Here is an 18,732-nt window from a genome sequence, read left to right on the forward strand (position 1 = left end):
GTGGCTTCTGTAAATCTAAATCCTGATGCAGCATTTAAACTATAAGATCCTTGATAGACAACTTCTCTTTTTTCCATTCCAAGTCATTAAAGACTCAAAACAATTGCCTGCTCAAGTTAACATTAGATAAAAATCTTTTATTGTAGATTGAAAACAGAGCAGATAGAAATCTAGAACAAAATCATCTTAAGAAATTCATAACCTCATAGGACACAGGTGTGTTCACATTGATACATACCAGACACACTTACCATGGTACACATATTTAAGGCATTTTAATATATAACATTTGTTGGAAAGCAGCAATAAAACCAGAAATTTGCTCCCAGAATGAAAATCCCACCATCAAAAGATTGATTATCAAAAAGATAGTTTTAAAGTCTGTGTTACACAAGGCAATTGGTTGTAATTACACCAACCTGATCTTAAATAGCAGTGGTAATGGAAAGTGTAATAACACAGACCCAAAAACAATGTATTATAGACAGGTACAGGAGAGTTGTATGACCTTTTGAAGGAGAGGGAGGAAGATTACTGCCATTTTAGACAGTTTATAGAAACATTTCCCCAATTGAGCCTGTTGCACATTGCTGACATCTGATCAATTTGACCAAGCGGATAACACAAGAAATCTATAATCTGGTCAGCATGTCCCATTAAAAGGAAAATATTAAGGTTATTAAAATGTTGCATTGTCTACCAGATGTACATAAAGAGATATTAATTGTGACTAGGTGTGATAGAGCTCGAGCTGAAAGAGATAACATTTTCCAATTTCTGTTCTGTGATTTTGTAGTTGGCAGTAATTTAAATGGAGCATTAGAAACCAGATCAATCCTTTAATCTGCTCTGCAATCTGTAAATGGGTTAAACACAATCTGTATGTTCGGAATGTGTGTCTTAGAGTCGTGGTCCCTATACCCCTGCACTACTACATGTATTCTCCCCTCAGTCCACAGTGGACAGTGGACAGTGGACAAACCCCCCCCCCCACAGGTTGAAAACTGTAAAGGGACCAATTCAATGTTTGGAAATTTACACTGATGGATACAAAGGGGGGAGAATTGAGGTTTTAGCACAAAATAATAGAACTAAGATGGTGTTACAGTTAGAAACAGAGCAGCAAATTCATCTTAGGTCTGTTAACTATTTGAGCTCCGTGACTGCCCATAACCCAGTGGAAGACAGTGATGATGTTCAAACAGCGACGGCTCAGTCCGAGTCCTCGTCGTCCAAATACTCTTCAGCGTTGCTGTGTGTGCGGGTGATGTCTGAAACAAGAGAAAGAGAGTTAATGACAGTAACATCTAAATATTTGAGTGCTGATAAACTTCTGCACCTTAAAATATTACACGGCAACTTGAACTCCACAGAACTTGTTTATAGCAGTTTCAAGAAGGAACCTTTTTCTTTCTAACAAACTGCATGAAATAAAGTGTACATCTAGTCATAGAGCAGAGGCTCCTGTCAAGTATCAGCAAAACAATCTATTTAACAGCTCTACAGTTAAGAGTGAAAGTGGTACAATTTAAACTTAATGGATCCTGTGGACGAATCCATTTCAGACCGGTTACTGCTCAAGTCTTAAACAGTACCTATTAACTGACTGCTAATCTTTATGATGAGGTTTCTGGAGTATCGGCTTCCACGGCTAACCCCAGTTCGGTATAAAAAACACATCATTGTATAGGTTTTTTTCCTGTGAGTGTGCATGTGGCCTGTCCTGATGGTACTGCATGTGTGAGGGTGCCTCCTAGTGGTACTTACTGCTTCCCTGCTTCCTTTTGAGAAGTGTCGCACACATTGCGTTGGTGGCCATCTCCAGAGCGAGTTTATTCTCGTTGTTCCTGATGTCTGTTCTCGGATCTGAAACAAACAAACTTACAGTGAATAAAAGACTTGATACTACAATCAGAAAGACATACATAAAGATGGACACTCAGCTGTTTTTATTTCATTCATTTAGAACGACTTAAATCTCTTATTATTGTTTAATAAAAACTCTTATGGAGCTTTCTCTCAGATTTCCCTCGTATGTTTCAATCAAATAAAGACGATTACAGCGGGTTGCTTTTTAATCAAATTAAAATAAAGATTCCATCCAGGTAAAAAAGTCCAGATACTCACTCTTGTTTAGCAACATTTCCACAATGTCAGAATAACCCTTCCAGGCAGCAGCGTGCAGAACCGTGTCCCCGAGTTTGTTCTGAAATACAAAACATTTACATCACCGGAAAGGAGATTGGCTCGGAAATACAGTCAACAGCATCTCGTGTTTTTGACCCCTTAGTTTATTTATTTGTATGCCCATCTTACCTGCTGGTTGAGCTCAACGTTGGGCTGGCTTAGCAACACCTCCACCACATCTGATAAGAAAAGCAGAAAAAGAACTGAGCGCCAGACTGAGGGTTTTCAAGCATAACAATCATACTGGAACAATGGAGCAACACAAACAAACTGGAACACTTTCATACACCTAGTTCCTGTTTCTCTGTAATGACAGAAGTGTGTCATAGTTAAGCATTTATAAAATCACATTCAGTCACTGCCTCAACAGAGTACTGTAGACAATATGAATAGGCAGTGTTCAATAAAGGAAGGTTTACTTTCTGACCTTTATCCATGCAAAGTCTGTATCTGTTTTCTACCTTTATGCCCTCCATGGCATGCCCAGTAGAGGGCAGTGTTTCCAGCTTTATCCAGCCCGTTGATTCCAACCTTGTTCTCCAGACATTCCCTCAGCCAGCTCAGATTACCTGTTTAAACACACAAATATGTGCATAAATAAAAACAGCGAGTACAGCGAGGGTTGAATGGAGCTGGGTTCACATAATGCAAACAGTATAATATGTCTTCAGCACAAACAGAAAAGATGTCACCAAGGTCAATAATGTGTTCATTTTCTCCAGAAAGAGGGAATTATCTTGGTATGTCACAAAACATAACTAAATAAAAACCACGTTGAAGGTTCAGATCAGTAGGTAGTGATCGCACCTCGTTTGGCTGCTTCATGCATTGGGTTGTCAATGGACTCTGCCAGCTCAGCCACTAAAAAATAAAAAAATAAACATACCATTAGCGCATTATCTAGATGTACTAATAGGTTACAAAAAGGGACCAAATTGTGTACTCACCATAGTTACTTGGAATTAGTCCATTCCTTCCTCTGCATGTCCCCTTCCACCAATTACTGTCACTCTAAACATGACAGCAATGCAGTAAATCTTTATTTAATTTTTATAATAAAAGTCACAAATGCTTATAATTAGGTACGTACAGGAGAAAGCAACATGTAACACAGCAGTGAAATAGAAAAAAGGAAGAGAAAAGTGCAAATGGAATGGAAACACAAAAGGTAGACCCAAAATGAACAGAGTGCAACGTTGAGAAAGAGGAAGAAGAAGTGCAGATGCAGACTGAACGGGACATGAGCACTTAAGAGGAAGACGGTATCAATATGAGGTTTAACTCACTGTGTCAGAGATGTACAAGAAATCTCCTTCTTCAAAAAACAGCTCATCTGGCTGGGGGGGAAAATGGGCGAAAAAACAAATTGAAGACGTTACATCAGAAATGTATAAAGAATTATTATTTCCTCCTGTAACTTCCCTTATGAGTTTGTAAAACCAGGTAGGTTTCGTCAAGCTTACAACAGCATTATCTCTAACATGTCATGGGTTTGCCCAATAATATTTCAACCTTGAAGTTATGTTTAAGATGGACATAAATCATCTTACACATTTAAAATGACACATTTTACAGTCTACACACAGTCGAACTCTGACTTTTTATTACATCTATTGTTAACCACAATATTGCAGCAGGAGTGCAGTCACAAAATATGTGAATTAAATACATTCTTACAGAATCTGCACATTAAAAACTATGAAGGCTAAATTCATCACATTAATAATGAAAACAACCTGTAGAAAAGGACTCAACAATGGCCTTCAACAATCAAAATAATTCATCATGACAAACAAGAATCTCTTACTGTTCTGGGGTCAAAGGTGAACAAAGCTCGGAACACCTTGACTTGGCCTAGAGAAAAGAAGACATATTTTATGTTAGATGATTTATTCAGACCGCAGACTGCAGCGTTAATCTGGTAAATTACTCTCATACAAGAGAAACAAATCAGTGCCAACATCAATAACCTCACTCCAGAGTGCACGAAGCCATGTCTGAGTAATGCAACCTGCACAAAGCTCATAATGTCAGCTCTTTAAACAGCTACTACTGCTCTGGTGCAGCGAACAACAATACACAGTTAAAATGCAGGTCGGTGCAGGGACAGATACAGTGGGGCAAAAAAGTATTTAGTCAGCCACCAATTGTGCAAGTTCTCCCATTTAAAAAGATGAGAGAGGCCTGTAATTTTCATCATAGGTATACCTCAACTATGAGAGACAGAATGAGAAAAGAAAATCCAGAAAATCACATTGTCTGATTTTTAAAGAATTTATTTCAAATGATTGTGGAAAATAAGTATTTGGTCAATAACAAAAGTTCATCTCAATACTTTGTTATATACCCTTTGTTGGCAATGACAGAGGTCAAACGTTTTCTGTAAGTCTTCACAAGGTTTTCACACACTGTTGCTGGTATTTTGGCCCATTCCTCCATGCAGATCTCCTCTAAAGCAGTGATGTTTTGGGGCTGTCGCTGGGCAACACAGACTTTCAACTCCCTCCAAAGATTTTCTATGGGGTTGAGATCTGGAGACTGGCTAGGCCACTCCAGGACCTTGAAATGCTTCTTACGGAGCCACTCCTTCGTTGCCCTGGCGGTGTGTTTGGGATCATTGTCATGCTGAAAGACCCAGCCACGCTTCATCTTCAGTGCCCTTGCTGATGGAAGGAGGTTTTCACTCAAAATCTCACGATACATGGCCCCATTCATTCTTTCCTTTACACGGATCAGTCGTCCTGGTCCCTTTGCAGAAAAACAGCCCCAAAGCATGATGTTTCCACCCCCATGCTTCACAGTAGGTATGGTGTTCTTTGGCTGCAACTCTGCATTCTTTCTCCTCCAAACACGACGAGTTGAGTTTTTACCAAAAAGTTCTATTTTGGTTTCATCTGACCATATGACATTCTCCCAATCCTCTTCTGGATCATCCGAATGCCCTCTAGCAAACTTCAGACGGGCCTGGACATGTACTGGCTTAAGCAGGGGGACACGTCTGGAACTGCAGGATTTAAGTCCCTGGCGGCGTAGTGTGTTACTGATGGTAGCCTCTGTTACTTTGGTCCCAGCTCTCTGCAGGTCATTCACTAGGTCCCCCCGTGTGGTTCTGGGATTTTTGCTCACCGTTCTTGTGATCATTTTGACCCCGCGGGGTGAGATCTTGCGTGGAGCCCCAGATCGAGGGAGATTAGCAGTGGTCTTGTATGTCTTCCATTTTCTAATAATTGCTCCCACAGTTGATTTCTTCACACCAAGCTGCTTACCTATTGCAGATTCAGTTTTCCCAGCCTGGTGCAGGTCTACAATTTTGTCTCTGGTCTCCTTTGACAGCTCTTTGGTCTTGGCCATAGTGGAGTTTGGAGTATGACTGTTTGAGGTTGTGGACAGGTGTCTTTTATACTGATAACGAGTTCAAAAAGGTGCCATTAATACAGGTAATAGTGGAGGACAGAGGAGCCTCTTAAAGAAGAAGTTACAGGTCTGTGAGAGCCAGAAATCTTGCTTGTTTGTAGGTGACCAAATACTTATTTTACAGAGGAATTTACCAATTAATTCATTAAAAATCCTACAATGTGATTTCCTGGATTGTTTCCCCCATTCTGTCTCTCATAGTTGAAGTGTACCTATGATAAAAATTACAGGCCTCTCTCATCTTTTTAAATGGGAGAACTTGCACAATTGGTGGCTGACTAAATACTTTTTTGCCCCACTGTACATGTCGCTGGTCCCTGTGTGTGCAGCCCTCAGGCAGCTGCTATCTTCTCGGTGTGTGATGGCTTGCTGTGCAGCATGGTGTTAGCTCTGCTGCTACAAGATGGACTGTGTCCTGAACTGACAGCTGGAGTAGTTCATAGAGAGTTACAATATTTCTTAAAAAGCAGTGCCATGTTTAACATTAACTTATTCATGTTTTTAATTCTTCCAACTGTTGATTTCTGGGACTGAACATGCCTGGGGTTAGCTTCATTGTGTTAGATACACAAAAAGTTTACTAAACAGACTAAGCTGGGTAAACAGAAAGCAGCTTTTGTTTTCAGATGCCCAGCCTTAAATTTAATGCACATGCGATGTTATTCTTCTGATTTGTAGATAATTACTCAATGCTTCACTTAACATCCCTTTCAAAGATGTGTCTTCTACCCAGGGAAAAAATTACCTGCATTATACTAATATTGTGAGAAAACCTTTTTAATAGAAGCAGTTTTAAGTGCTTTAGTGTATTTGTCCTCCTTTCATATAAGCTCTCATTGTGATTTAAATAGATCTCGTTTTATCTGACCAATGCATTTTTAATTACATTTGACATTCTTGTTGCTTTTATTGTTATTGCTAATTGTGTAGTACCTTGTGACTTTAAGAACGGTTCAATACAAATAAAGATGTAATATAATAAATACTATTACATCTGTTTCTTTACTTCTAACTGTATAAAAATGCTTTAAAAAGCACAACTCAGAACAAGATGTACTAAAAATGCTGATCCATAAAAAGCTACCCTCCATACTGATGCTCACATATTTACAGGTAATATGGGAAATGCATTTGATTATTGTGGACACATATGGCTGCAAACAAGCTTGAATGTTGGACTGTTGTATTTCCCCTCTGACGTTCCTCAGGGTTTCCTCTTAGCTCGTACACTGTCCCAGTGTCTCTGCCCGAGCGGCTGTACAAGCCCTGCTCTGTTCAACAATGTCAGCACGCTGCTCTGCAGGCCCCGTCATGTTGCTTAAAACACACAAAACCTGTGCCTACTAGTCCACACTCTCTCTGCTTTTTAAAGTCTCCAGCATCGAGAAGAAATCATTCTGGCTTAAAATAATATAAGGAAGAAATTGTACTCCAGGGAGCAAAAGACTGTTCGAATATCTGATTTGCCTGCGGGTTTTTGATGATTTCCAGCTGTGATATTTCATTGCAATAGCAAATGCAACAGCTCTAGTCTTGCACCCCTGAAGAACATGTCTGATCTTGGTGGTGATTCTCCATTCCCTTTCAAAGCCCAACCCAAAAAAGCTAACCATCAAAGCCTCTAAAAATACAACTACAAGAGTTGATTACAGAAACAATACAATTTTGTACCAGCAGAGAATACACACAGCTCTTTTAACACAAAGACTGAAACATATTCATCATAAAGGAAAAATAAGGGTGCACAAAAAAAGTTCTATAAGTTTAAGGTGTTTGTGGCCGTGGACCACTAAAACAAGTTAAGTAAAGTTCAATATTTTTTCAGTTCCCAGCGAATTGTTTTTAAAAGTAATCTTGAGCAAGACAGAACAAGACCTGAAGTCTGGAGCTTGGTTAGATGAATTTGTACATTACAAGGACAGAAATCATGCAGCATTGAGGTTAAAACCAGGAGCCTCCTATTCAAAAAAAAAACACTGAACCACCACAAAATTGCTAAACATATTTACTTCAGGAGGCCCATGCTCTTGTAACGCCAGGCAGTGAATCCTCAACCATTCATGTTAACTGTCTTGAAATGACCTGTCCTGACTATGCGAGGCACTAACTTGGCCTAAAATATTACTGAAGTCTCTCCTGCAGCACATCAGCCATCTGTCCTGACATAGGTTCTGTCACTGAGCTGCCTAATGAATAAACATGGAGAGTATGAAAGATAATGACGTTTGAGTTTTGTGCTCTGTTTTCACAGGGCCACAGTGTGCAGGCAAAACACGACATAATGGTCAGATGTTTGCTGAAACGGGCCTGAGCTCTTCCCCTGTGTGACTTCAAAATAAGGCTGTATATTGGCAATATGGTATGATGATACAGCGGTTATGATTCATCATCATTTTAATTAAGATCTTTCGGAGTTAAACAGTAATCAAATTTAAGGAAATCTGTCAGCATAACGACGAACCCGTATGTAAAAAAAATGAGTAAAGAGAACATTTCCATGCAATAACAACAGTGAGATCTGAATTTGCTTTTATCCCCGTCCCAGCAACAGGAAATCATAATATTAATTATATCATTTGAGAGAGGACATGCATGTTGTTGAAAATTAAATAAAGTGTTGTCTGAATGAATCTCTGCATGTTTACTATAAATAAAAAAATCGATACAAAGAATTTAAACAGTATCACAAAACATTGTATGATAAACCCCCATATAAAGCATGCCTTTATTAATGATTAAATATATAACTACTTATTCTTAAAGTAACTTTCAGACATCCTGTGCTATCAGTTCTTCCTTCACATGTTAACATTTTTTAAAATATACTTTTGTTTGTGCTTCTTTCATACCTGCTGTTGTAACGAGAAAACAATAGACTGAGCTGCCAATTATTTCAGCTATTACTAATGTGGTTTAATGCATCATCCCTGCAATGAAATCTATACTCATTACGTTTGTGAATTAAACAACGTTGTACTTGGTCTTAGGTAAGACATTTGTAATTTAATGGAGCATCTGTAGTGTTCCTATCGAGCAGGAGTTACAATCTCTTATTTTGGGATTTGGACAAAAGAGTACCCATTAAATGGCAACTAAATGTATGTTAGACTGTGTTTTACTAGTGAAAACAATTGCTGCACCTAATCTTGAGGGTTTCACATTGTTAATGTTATGTAATCCCATTTCTAAAAGTATGCTCAAAAACGAAATGGACTTTATGACTTCAAATGACTTTGTTTGGTGAGTAATAGACACAACTCCTTATCTCAGGTTAAGAGTTACCAGAATAGCAGCAGAGACAGCTGTTGCAGGAATTAAGAATGATGTCAATGAGCAAGTAGACTCACCCTCATCTCTTAACCTCCGACCTTAATGAATGATGCCACTGTCCCTGCATGAGTGATGGAAATAGGGAAGTCAGGCACAGGCAGGCCTGCTGAGCTCAGCGCTCGATCCCCGTCCACCAACAGTGAAGGCACTCTTAACCTAACTGCAGACCTGATACAGTCACTAATAATTGATTGTGTTATTAATCATAGTTTACGGGCTTTCCTTCCACTTTGTGAAGAACGTTTCAAATCAAAAAGGACAGAAATCAGCCGATCTCGCTCACCGTCCGCCCATTAAGCTCTCATCGCCAACAAGGTGTGTAGTGCTCGCAAGAGACAGAGCTCAAATTTGACTTAATTTAAACAACAAATCTTCTTAGTCTGGACCTTACCTGGCTTGGCCGGCTTGGGAGGAGGCTTCGACATTTGCAGGGCTCGGAGATTAAATAAAACTTAACCTGCTGTGTGTTTATTTCAGGCTCAAACCTCGCAGGAGTGGTAATACTTTGCTGCCAATGAGGAAGTGCAGCAGCACCACAGACTAGGCGGAAAAGTTCGGCTGCGCATGCGCAAAGCTATTTCATTTATTTTACTCTATTTTGTTTTTCTTTTTAGAGATTTCGATAATACTTCTATATGAAAACCCCAAATATTGTACTGTCCCTATTTTTTTTTTTAAATGTTACAGATGTTTTTTATAAAAATTACGTTATGAATACAACTACTTCTACTATTTGTAGTAGTAGTTTACATAAGCTAACTTTTTCTAAACTAAACTGTGTTTTGATCGAATATGTTTTTAGGTAAACAATGAACAATGACTTAACACACATTTATTCATTTCTACTATTTTAATTTGAATGTTTTTTGTTTATTTTTGTGAAAATCGTTAAACGCATTTCTTTAAAAATATATATACTTTAATGAATAGACTTCTGCTCATTCATTCCTGATTGGTTCTTTCTGTGTTGTAAATGTTTGTCTTTTTTTCTCAATGGGTAGGTCTTTAGTGACGTAGAAATGTTATCAGCGAATCATGAGCGTCCCAAGGAGGAAAAGCGTGAGGGTTACAGAGTTGACGTAGCCACTAACATGCCTGGGCACAAGTAAAGTTTGAACTGTCAAATAATTCGCTTTTTCTAGTATATTTTATATTAAAAACTGTGCAGCGAGTAGCTGCAGTAAGCGGGAATGAAGACACTAGTTTTTGGAGTCGGCGGGTAAGTAAGGCGTTAAACATGAATGTGTTGCTGTGTTAACCCTCTTCGTTTCAGATTGAGATGAATCGACCATGAAATGATTTGTTGGTTTATTGTGATGAGTAGGAAATAGAGGGAGACCGGGCCACAGTTCTGACATTGTCCTCCTATAATTAAATTACCTGTAACATACATCCAGTGGGGGCAGCGGTGACATCAGATCAATACAACATGTGACAACCTTGTGGCAGATAAGACTGGATAAGAGGTGCTTACTTTTCAGAGAAAAAAGCCTCACGTGTAACAATGTCCCAAAGAGAAATTAAAATGTCCATTTATCTGAAATTGATTTGTTGTCACAAAATAATTCATGTTTTTCTTTAATGGAATATGCTTTTATGAAGTTTGTCTTGCATTTATTCTGTTAAATTCCTAACATAAAGGCATTTTTAAAATAAATATTTCTCTTCTGCACTTTCTTGTATTAATTGGCTCACACATGCCAAAAACAACATATTTATTGAATTGAGGTTCGTAGTTATGTCTATCAAGTCTATTGAAGCAGCTAAGGTAAAGAAAGAAATAACAATATCCATGTGTACTGTTTTTCTTTCAGGGTGACTAATGGAGGTAAATCTACTCTTTCTAAGAGTCTACACAAGCAGATACCCAACAGCTGTCTCATTGCACAGGATGAATATTTTAAGGTATAGTTCTTTAAATCATATCATTGCGTTTTACAATTTTTCTGGAAATTTGAGGGCTTGAGTGATCACAGTAAAGGTTTTTATTCTCAGGATGATTCTGTGGTACCAGTGGACAGCAATGGGTTTAAGCAATATGACAGTAAGGACACTTTATTTATCTTCTTGACACAGAGGTCATGTCCTTGGTGGTTTGTTTGGGAGTTCTATCTACCTGGTGATGTTGTAAAATGTGCAAATGGTTGGTAAGTTTCATCAAATAATAACAAAATGTAAAATAGAAAAATAATTTTAAAATCACATTAAAATCTTATAAAACAAGAAAAGCAAAAACATTCTCAAATTTGAGAAGCTACTCAGAGAATGACTGACACTTATTAAGAGGACTCAGTGCTCAGCGAAGAAAATCCTTTTATTCTTTTATATTCTGTTGCAGTGCTTGATGCTATCTACATGGACACGATGATGAGAGAGGTAGAGTCTTGGCAAAAAGATCCCGGGGCGTTCCTGAGGCAGCGAGGCCCTGAGCACAACACGGTATCAGCAGAGGAAGAAAAGGTGTATGTGCTGATCGTGGAGGGCTTCCTTATTTTTAACCACAGGTACAGAAGCTTTACTGAAAATACTCTGCTTGTGACTGTTATAATTGACACTGTCTTTTATTATTTTTTCCTAAACACAACTAAGCAACTTGACATTGAGATTAAATGCAGTTGGTGGAGTGTGACATTGGGCTTTAAATGTATTAATTCAAATGGTTAATCAGCTGAATCTATCAAAATCATATCTAGTATTGCTTTGAAAGAGGTACCTCTGAAAAGCAACAACACTAACTGAACACAAACAACAGAAATAAAATAAATCATATGCCAATAATAAGTACTAAATTACACATCCTTTCAAGGAAACATGATAGGGAATGTCAAGTTCTAAAAAGAAAGCAGACCTTATTAGACACAATCATTATTTGGATGTAATTATGTTATTCAGGTAGAGATTGTTACTTACCTCAGGATGTATTTAATCATTTTACAACATATCCCTTTATATTAGTGATATGTTATTTTTCTAAATCATAATGGCGTATCTCTGAATTTCTTTTTTCAGGCCTCTGAATGAGCTCTTTTACAAAAGATACTTCATGGAAATACCTTACGATGTCTGCAAAAGGAGACGAAGGTGTCTGATGTTATAATCGATACACATTATTTCTGGTTTACCTTTTTTAATTGATTCTGTTTCACCTTCATTTCATTGTTTAATGTTTGAGAAATGTTGTGTCTTCGTGTTTTTACCTCTCTTCTACCGACAGTTTGAGGGTGTACACGCCTCCTGATCCTCCAGGTTACTTTGATGGACACGTGTGGCCAATGTACCTGAAGAACCGTCAGCAGATGGAGAGCATGGTGTCTGGAATTGGCGAGTGTCAAGTTGAAAATGACATGAATAAAGATTGTGTTTCTAATGGGATAAAAACTTTAATTCATTTGAAGCATTTATCATACTTAGTAAATATGTTTGACCACAAAGATAGTGCATATTAAAAGAGTGTCCCTGCTGCAGATGTGGTAGTTCTAAACAATAAATTAGGTAACATTTATCTGTTTTTTTATTTAGTATTTCTGGATGGACTGAGGCCAAAGGAAGAGCTGCTGGCTGCTGTGTGTAGAGATGTCTGTCAAGAAATGGAAAGGCTCAGGGGTGAGTTCCTTAGGATTTACTTCTTCTTATGTTTTCCAATATTCCAATATTTTATGGGGCTGTCTTACAAGCATGCAATTATGATTTACTTTCTTTGGAGCTGTAAGTAGAGCATTAATCTTGCTTGTACGATGCATTGTAGGTCACAGAGTATTCATACTGCACATACTGCATTATGACATTTTCTAGTTGACTTTTACTGTGTGGACTTTCTACATTCTTAAGAATATGTCTACTTTCTTATGCAGTATTAAAATAGGATACACTTGCCCTATAGCTTAAACAATACATCTAAATACAACACATTTAAATGAAATTCATAGGTTGACTTAAACTATTTCATGCCAAATCTGTGTTTCCATTGTTAGTTGGGAATGTTTCAAATTCAAAAGTATGCATATTGATAGGATTGTGGAGAGACGGGCTAAAAGTTTGACAAAGTTCACTTAAACCTTCACTCTAAAATAATGTATTTAAAAAAAACAACACATACTGAAGCTATTTGTGTGTTTTGTTTGCAGAAGACGACTGAAATGTTTGGAGTTTTGCTTGTGTGACTGAAAGGACCAAATCAAGTATTATTGGCTATGTTAAACCTACAATAGTTAATGTAGCTAAAATGTATTAAAAAAACTGTGTAGAATTTTAACCATACACACACATTATAACCTCAACTTTTGACTTCAGTTAACCAAATACATACAGTGTGCATCATTGCTTAACATACTATTAAAGACTTTTCACTCATATTTTAAACAATGATCATTTAATACTGTGATTTAGTGAACCTATTTATTATTATTTTTTGTCTATATACTTTGCCAAAGTTTAAAACTGTGAATTTGAAACATCAGTGCAAGTTTGTCTCCCCCTGTTGGTTCAGTCTGATACATTTGAGACAGACTGGCCCTGAACTTGTATTATTCTCTTTTCAACTGTTATAAGAAAATATAAGGAAGAAGTATCACAACTAAAATCACATCTTCACAAGCATGTTGCAGCTGTAAAATGTAATAAAAGTAAAATTTTGGTGAAGTTAAGAGTGTCCAATCTAGGAGCATATTCTCTGTGCGTATGAGAGAAAACTGAAGTTTACACAATACAATGATGAGAAGTTATGCAAATTGCTGGTATTCCCCAAAGTTCCTGTTGACCGCCAACACCCCTACAAACTTCCTCTGTGCATTGTCCACTCTATCTCTTATCTATGGCAGCTTCATTATATGCTGGGACCTTTATATATTTATATATATGGTCTATGAAAAGGACCCAATAACCACCAGTACTATACTGGAATAACATTCCTTGGCACAAGCTTTCTGTAAATCAGGTAGTTTGGAGTCATTTCAATAAACCAAACTTTATTTAGGAATAAGCACCTGTGAATAATACATCAAAAAAAGTTTGAATATAAACCAAGCCTATGGCTTTCACAAAACCGGGCCAAAACATAAGCTTATAATAAAGAGTCTGGCAATTTGATGATGCACCACTACAGAGCAAGATCGACAAAGTCAACTGACATTGATTATTCGGTGCTCACGGGGCACGTGCAGGTCTCTCATTGGCATTATCACACTTTGCTGAGTGTGTTATCTGGCTCTGGGGCAATGGTTTGCAGTGATTTTAACATTTCAACACTTCTGCTGATTGAAAGTTTTCCACTTACCCTTACCCTATTTGACCTATCATTAGACACAACACACACACATCTGAAACACACATTTTGTTCCCAAAATAATAGAATAAGACAGATGTGCACTTCCATTTACTCCAAAAACCCTCATGTCTCAAACTCTTTTGTGCTTTCTTAGATTTGAACTACATCTGTATTATTACCGAAGCCGGTTATCCGGGGCCAACCAAAGATCCGCGGCGCTATGGTATCGTTACGTCTAGGCGGGATTCTGACTTATGCGATCTGAATACGTCTGCATTGGTGGTTTATGTTTGCTAACTTGAAGAAATGTGTCTCCTGTTACCCAATCTGTGTTGAAATATTTTCTATTGCATCAGCAAGTGTTTTTTTGCTCCCCACGCACAATGCTATCCAAAAGTAAAGCAGGTTTTCAGAAATGCCTGAACCGTATGTACAAAACTTGGAGTCAGAGGCTGTGCACTCCTTTCGTTAGCTCCTGCCTTTATAACACTATAAGGTTTCATTTTCAGAATGAAACCTGTTTGACAGCCCTTTTCTAGTTTGCCGTGGGAACCGAGGAATGCTTTCTAAAACATTATCAAGAAATGTCTATGAACTTCATTGCAAAACCCTCCTCCCACCACACTAAATGATAAAAAGTTTACCAAAAGTCCAAGCTGTCAGCAGAATATAGCTATTTCCATCAGCAGTGAACTTGCCTGACCGGCATGTGCAGTGGGAGAGTCATCACATGTAAGTCTGTACATTCCTCACTTCCCTGTAGTGGCTATGTATATCCTCTTCTAACTCCACACATAGAAGTCAGCTGCAGTTTCTTTCATACATCGACACGCTCATAGAGCCTCATATCTTGAATTAAAGTTCTGCTCGTCAAATTCAGGAGAAACATGACCCACACAGGATTTTCAACTTTTGCGTGGCTGTTTTTTGCCTGCTGCTTCTGCTACAGCATAGCTTTTCCAACTAATCTCAACCAAGAAGCTTCAAACGACAGACCTGTGATCGGTGAGTTAAATGTACCACGAGAAATAAAGAGAAGCAATACAAATATACAAAAGAGATAGAGAATAGAAGAAAAAAAAAGACTTTCACTATTGTTGAATTTTCACAGGTAGTGTGTTTTTGTCCCACAGGTATTTTGACTCAGATGATTTCAGATGAAGTCATGAAACCCTTCGGGAAGACCTACATACCTTCCTCTTATGTGAAATACATTGAGTCTGGAGGCAGCAGAGTGATACCTATCAGGTATCAGGTTTTAGTTTTTTAATGTGGTTCATAGCAATAAAGATACACCATCATACCAATCTATATTTGAATGGAAGATATGATATAATGTCTAATGAATGCAGGAAGCAAAAACTGGTTATCATGGTCGTAATGGAAGAACATTCGACTTTCTACCTGCTAAAACAATACATCAATCCAATCTGAATAAAAATGAGTACATGGTGTTTTTGGACTAAACTAAAATACTTAAGATGAGTTAATTAAGGTGTATTAAAAAAAAAACACTGGAAAAGTAATTTGCATTATTTTATTAACTTGCTATTGTATCCACTGTTATGTCACTGTTCATTTCACTGCTTTTGAGGAAAAAGAGAAGTGAAGTAACTTTTCCCACACAAAAAACACAAATTCATTTAAGGGAATATTTCTTTTTCTCATGCAGATTGACTCTTACCACCGATGATTATGAAACAATCTTCAGAAATATAAATGGGTGAGCTCTATTTTTATAAATGTGTTGGAAGAGTAAAATACAATGACATTTACAGTGACTGCGTTTCTCTTCAACCCTCTGTCTGTCACTGCTCTAACTCTGTGATGTCTGTTTAGCTTGGTTTTCATCGGGGGGGCAGTAAATTTGGAGACATCAGACTATGCCAGGGTGGCCAAAATTTTTTACAGACTTGCTCTCAAGGTTTGTACAGCATTATTTTCATTTGTGTTGCATGCTATATGAAAGGAGCTATGCCAATAGAGTTTAGAATTATATCACCTATAGCTTCTTGAAAAAGGGGATGGAGGAAATGTGGTTTTCTGCCACAGCCTGAACAAGATTTCATTTATGGTTCAGAACTAAAAGTTAAAACTCTTGGTGTGTTTAATGCAGGCCAATGACAATGGGGACTTCTTCCCCATCTGGGGCACATGCATGGGCATGCAGCTCCTGACTGTGCTGGTGGCCGGTAAAAATCTGCTGGCAAACACCATGGCTGAGAACATAGCACTGCCCCTCAACCTGACCAACGGTTAGAGCTTTCTGCATTTCTTTTGATGTATTTTCTTGAGAACATTTTCTTCATGTAATGAATCGTACCACTTGGTGTCAGTAGAAGCATGTTACACATTCTCTTTTTTAATCTAATAATAATGTCCTTGTTTGACGAAACCCTGTTTTCCTAACATCTATTTCTCCCTGCAGAGGCTGACTCCAGTAGGATGTTTGAAGGTTTCCCCAAAGAACTCATGGAGGCTTTGACCAAAGAACCTATCACCGGCAATTTTCACCACTATGGACTACCAGTAAAGGTACAACATATCTAGTGATCTGTGTCATTTTGTTTCACTTCCCCTGGGTTTTTTTGGTATTGTGCTTCAAAATAATTTAAACTTCATAAAATGGGTTTCTGAAGAATTTCTGTTACTCAGGTCTGAAACTTTTGACTCAACAGGACCTTAATGAGACTTGCAGCAGAGACATACTGTACATGTAACAATCTACAATCTGTAGATTTATTAGAATAGTTTTTCTCCATGAAATGTGTGGTTTAATTAAGGCTGGAATAAATCCCAAAGGCCCAAACCCAGGTGCACAATTTAGTAAAGGTTTTGTTGTAATTTAATTAATGATGTGCTTCATCTTATATTAAGCTTGTATGGTGCATATTTCTAAATAAATGTCACTTTAATTTAATCACCACACAGCAAATAGGCCATTCAATGATCCAGCACAATTTGACTGAACACAGTGTACAGAAACATGAGTAATAATGTTCCAGGTACCCAGGCACATCTGTTGGCTCTTGAGATGGAGAGACAGATAAGACTAGATAAGAAACACTTTCCTGTTCACACAGGGAGTTTAAAGTGTCAGAGCATCTTCGTAACGAGACCTTAAAAACATAGAGTATTGTATAGAATACCGAGCCTTAAAACAATGATGAAAAATATTACATAAAATCAGAACTTATATGTGTAATAAGACAAATGTTCTTTCAGACCTTTCACGCGAACAAGGCGCTGCACAGTTTTTTCTCCCTGTTGTCTACAAATGTTGCTGAAAACGGAGTCCACTTTGCTTCAACTATAGAAGGTTACATTACTATTTTATTAAAGATTCCACAAACATAAATCATTGCACTGTAACACAGTGGTAATTTGTATTTTTTTCCTTTTCACCAGGTAAAAGATATCCTTTCTATGGAGTCCAGTGGCACCCAGAGGTGAATCGTTTTCAGTGGGACGGAAAGCATAACTTTCCTCACTCTGCTCACGCTGTCCAGCTATCTTCCCTGCTCGCACAGTTTTTTGTCAATGAAGGTAAGATAACAAGCATTATCAACAATAATAATTATACATTTTATCAGGGATTAACTGGGATTGTGGGTTATAGACCATTACAATAAAACATGTTTAGTTGTTGAACTATAAGCTACACAACCGATGATCAAATCAACCAACCATTGTATAGAAAAGTGTTGAAAAGAGAGCTGATATTTTATTGAACTGTAAACATATTAAATTAAATGGAAACAGCAATATAATCATGGGTTTGTCCTAGTATGCCCTTGCATGTGCAAATTGATTTGAATTAACTGGTATGGGAACAGAAAAAAAAACATTTTGGAATTCAGAGAATTGTAGCAAAATTGCACTTTGGTGGGAAAGAGAAAAGCCCTCTTCCTTTAAATTGTTTAAGGAACATTTTATCAGAGCGTAATTTAATAGTAACATAAACATTGATAGAAGATGTTAAGATATAGCTGAGTTTTTGTCAGAACAGAATAGTGATACAAAATGTAAAATCAGTTTGTATACCAAAAATGAAAAGATGGTAATGCAAATATTACATTGAACAATTATTTATCTGCCTTTATACACTTTCCCCATTGATATGATTCATCTATTATTGTAATCTAATGATATGCATATTATTTCTGCTTTGTTTAGGAAGGAGAAGTTTACATCAGTTCGACAATCCTGAGGAAGAGGCCTCGTCTCTGATTTACAACAACACGCCTGTATATGCTGGAAACTTCACAGGATACGAACAGATCTACTTCTTCTGAAATCCTCTAGTGTCTCTGTATCTCTGTGAATTAACAACAGAGGACTTTATATTCAGTTTATGGGAGTTTTAATCATTGATTGTTATTAAATTGCTTGATTTCAAAATAAATTTATATTTTTGTCAATTCTGCAGTTAAAGACCAATATGTGTTGGTTATTACAGATAAACACAGTTTATGCTTGAGTATTTCAATGACCTGCTACTTTATACTTCTATTCCACTACAATTCAGAGGCAATCAT

At 37.4% G+C, this 18,732-nt stretch overlaps 2 protein-coding genes across 3 annotated transcripts; one reads left to right on the plus strand and one right to left on the minus strand.

The window, feature by feature from the left end:
• Positions 1-116: 116 nt before the first annotated feature.
• Positions 117-9,478, minus strand: ostf1 (osteoclast stimulating factor 1). Its single transcript, XM_063897642.1, has 10 exons — positions 9,323-9,478; positions 3,995-4,041; positions 3,474-3,524; positions 3,135-3,198; positions 2,995-3,048; positions 2,649-2,756; positions 2,317-2,366; positions 2,128-2,206; positions 1,768-1,866; positions 117-1,271 (listed from the first exon to the last, which is right to left on the minus strand). Exons 1-10 carry the CDS (start codon positions 9,354-9,356, stop codon positions 1,213-1,215), a joined length of 645 nt encoding a protein of 214 aa, XP_063753712.1. The 5' UTR covers positions 9,357-9,478; the 3' UTR covers positions 117-1,212.
• Positions 9,479-14,489: 5,011 nt separating this feature from the next.
• LOC134873948 (gamma-glutamyl hydrolase) lies at positions 14,490-18,615 on the plus strand. Of its 2 annotated transcripts, XM_063897869.1 has the most exons (10): positions 14,490-14,926; positions 15,075-15,199; positions 15,328-15,442; positions 15,867-15,917; positions 16,034-16,118; positions 16,311-16,449; positions 16,623-16,729; positions 17,420-17,513; positions 17,603-17,740; positions 18,371-18,615. In XM_063897869.1, coding segments are annotated over exons 1-10 (975 nt in total). In that variant the 5' UTR covers positions 14,490-14,924; the 3' UTR covers positions 18,490-18,615. The 2 variants fall into 2 exon arrangements, with proteins under 2 accessions (XP_063753939.1, XP_063753940.1); XM_063897870.1 differs by lacking the exon at positions 14,490-14,926 and having other exon boundaries at positions 14,946-15,199.
• The last annotated feature ends 117 nt before the right edge of the window (positions 18,616-18,732 follow it).

This window comes from Eleginops maclovinus, chromosome 12 (genome assembly GCF_036324505.1).
Source record: "Eleginops maclovinus isolate JMC-PN-2008 ecotype Puerto Natales chromosome 12, JC_Emac_rtc_rv5, whole genome shotgun sequence".
NCBI lineage: Eukaryota > Metazoa > Chordata > Actinopteri > Perciformes > Eleginopidae > Eleginops > Eleginops maclovinus.

Coding starts and splice junctions, on each gene's coding strand:
- ostf1 (XM_063897642.1), bottom strand. CDS start 9,356: ATGTCGAAGCCTCCTCCCAAGCCGGCCAAGCCAG. Junction 3,049..3,134: donor ACTAATTCCAAGTAACTATG/GTGAGTACACAA, acceptor TTTATTTTTTAG/TGGCTGAGCTGGCAGAGTCC. Junction 2,757..2,994: donor GCATGAAGCAGCCAAACGAG/GTGCGATCACTA, acceptor GTGTTTAAACAG/GTAATCTGAGCTGGCTGAGG.
- LOC134873948 (XM_063897869.1), top strand. Junction 15,918..16,033: donor ATCTTCAGAAATATAAATGG/GTGAGCTCTATT, acceptor ATGTCTGTTTAG/CTTGGTTTTCATCGGGGGGG. Junction 17,741..18,370: donor ACAGTTTTTTGTCAATGAAG/GTAAGATAACAA, acceptor TGCTTTGTTTAG/GAAGGAGAAGTTTACATCAG.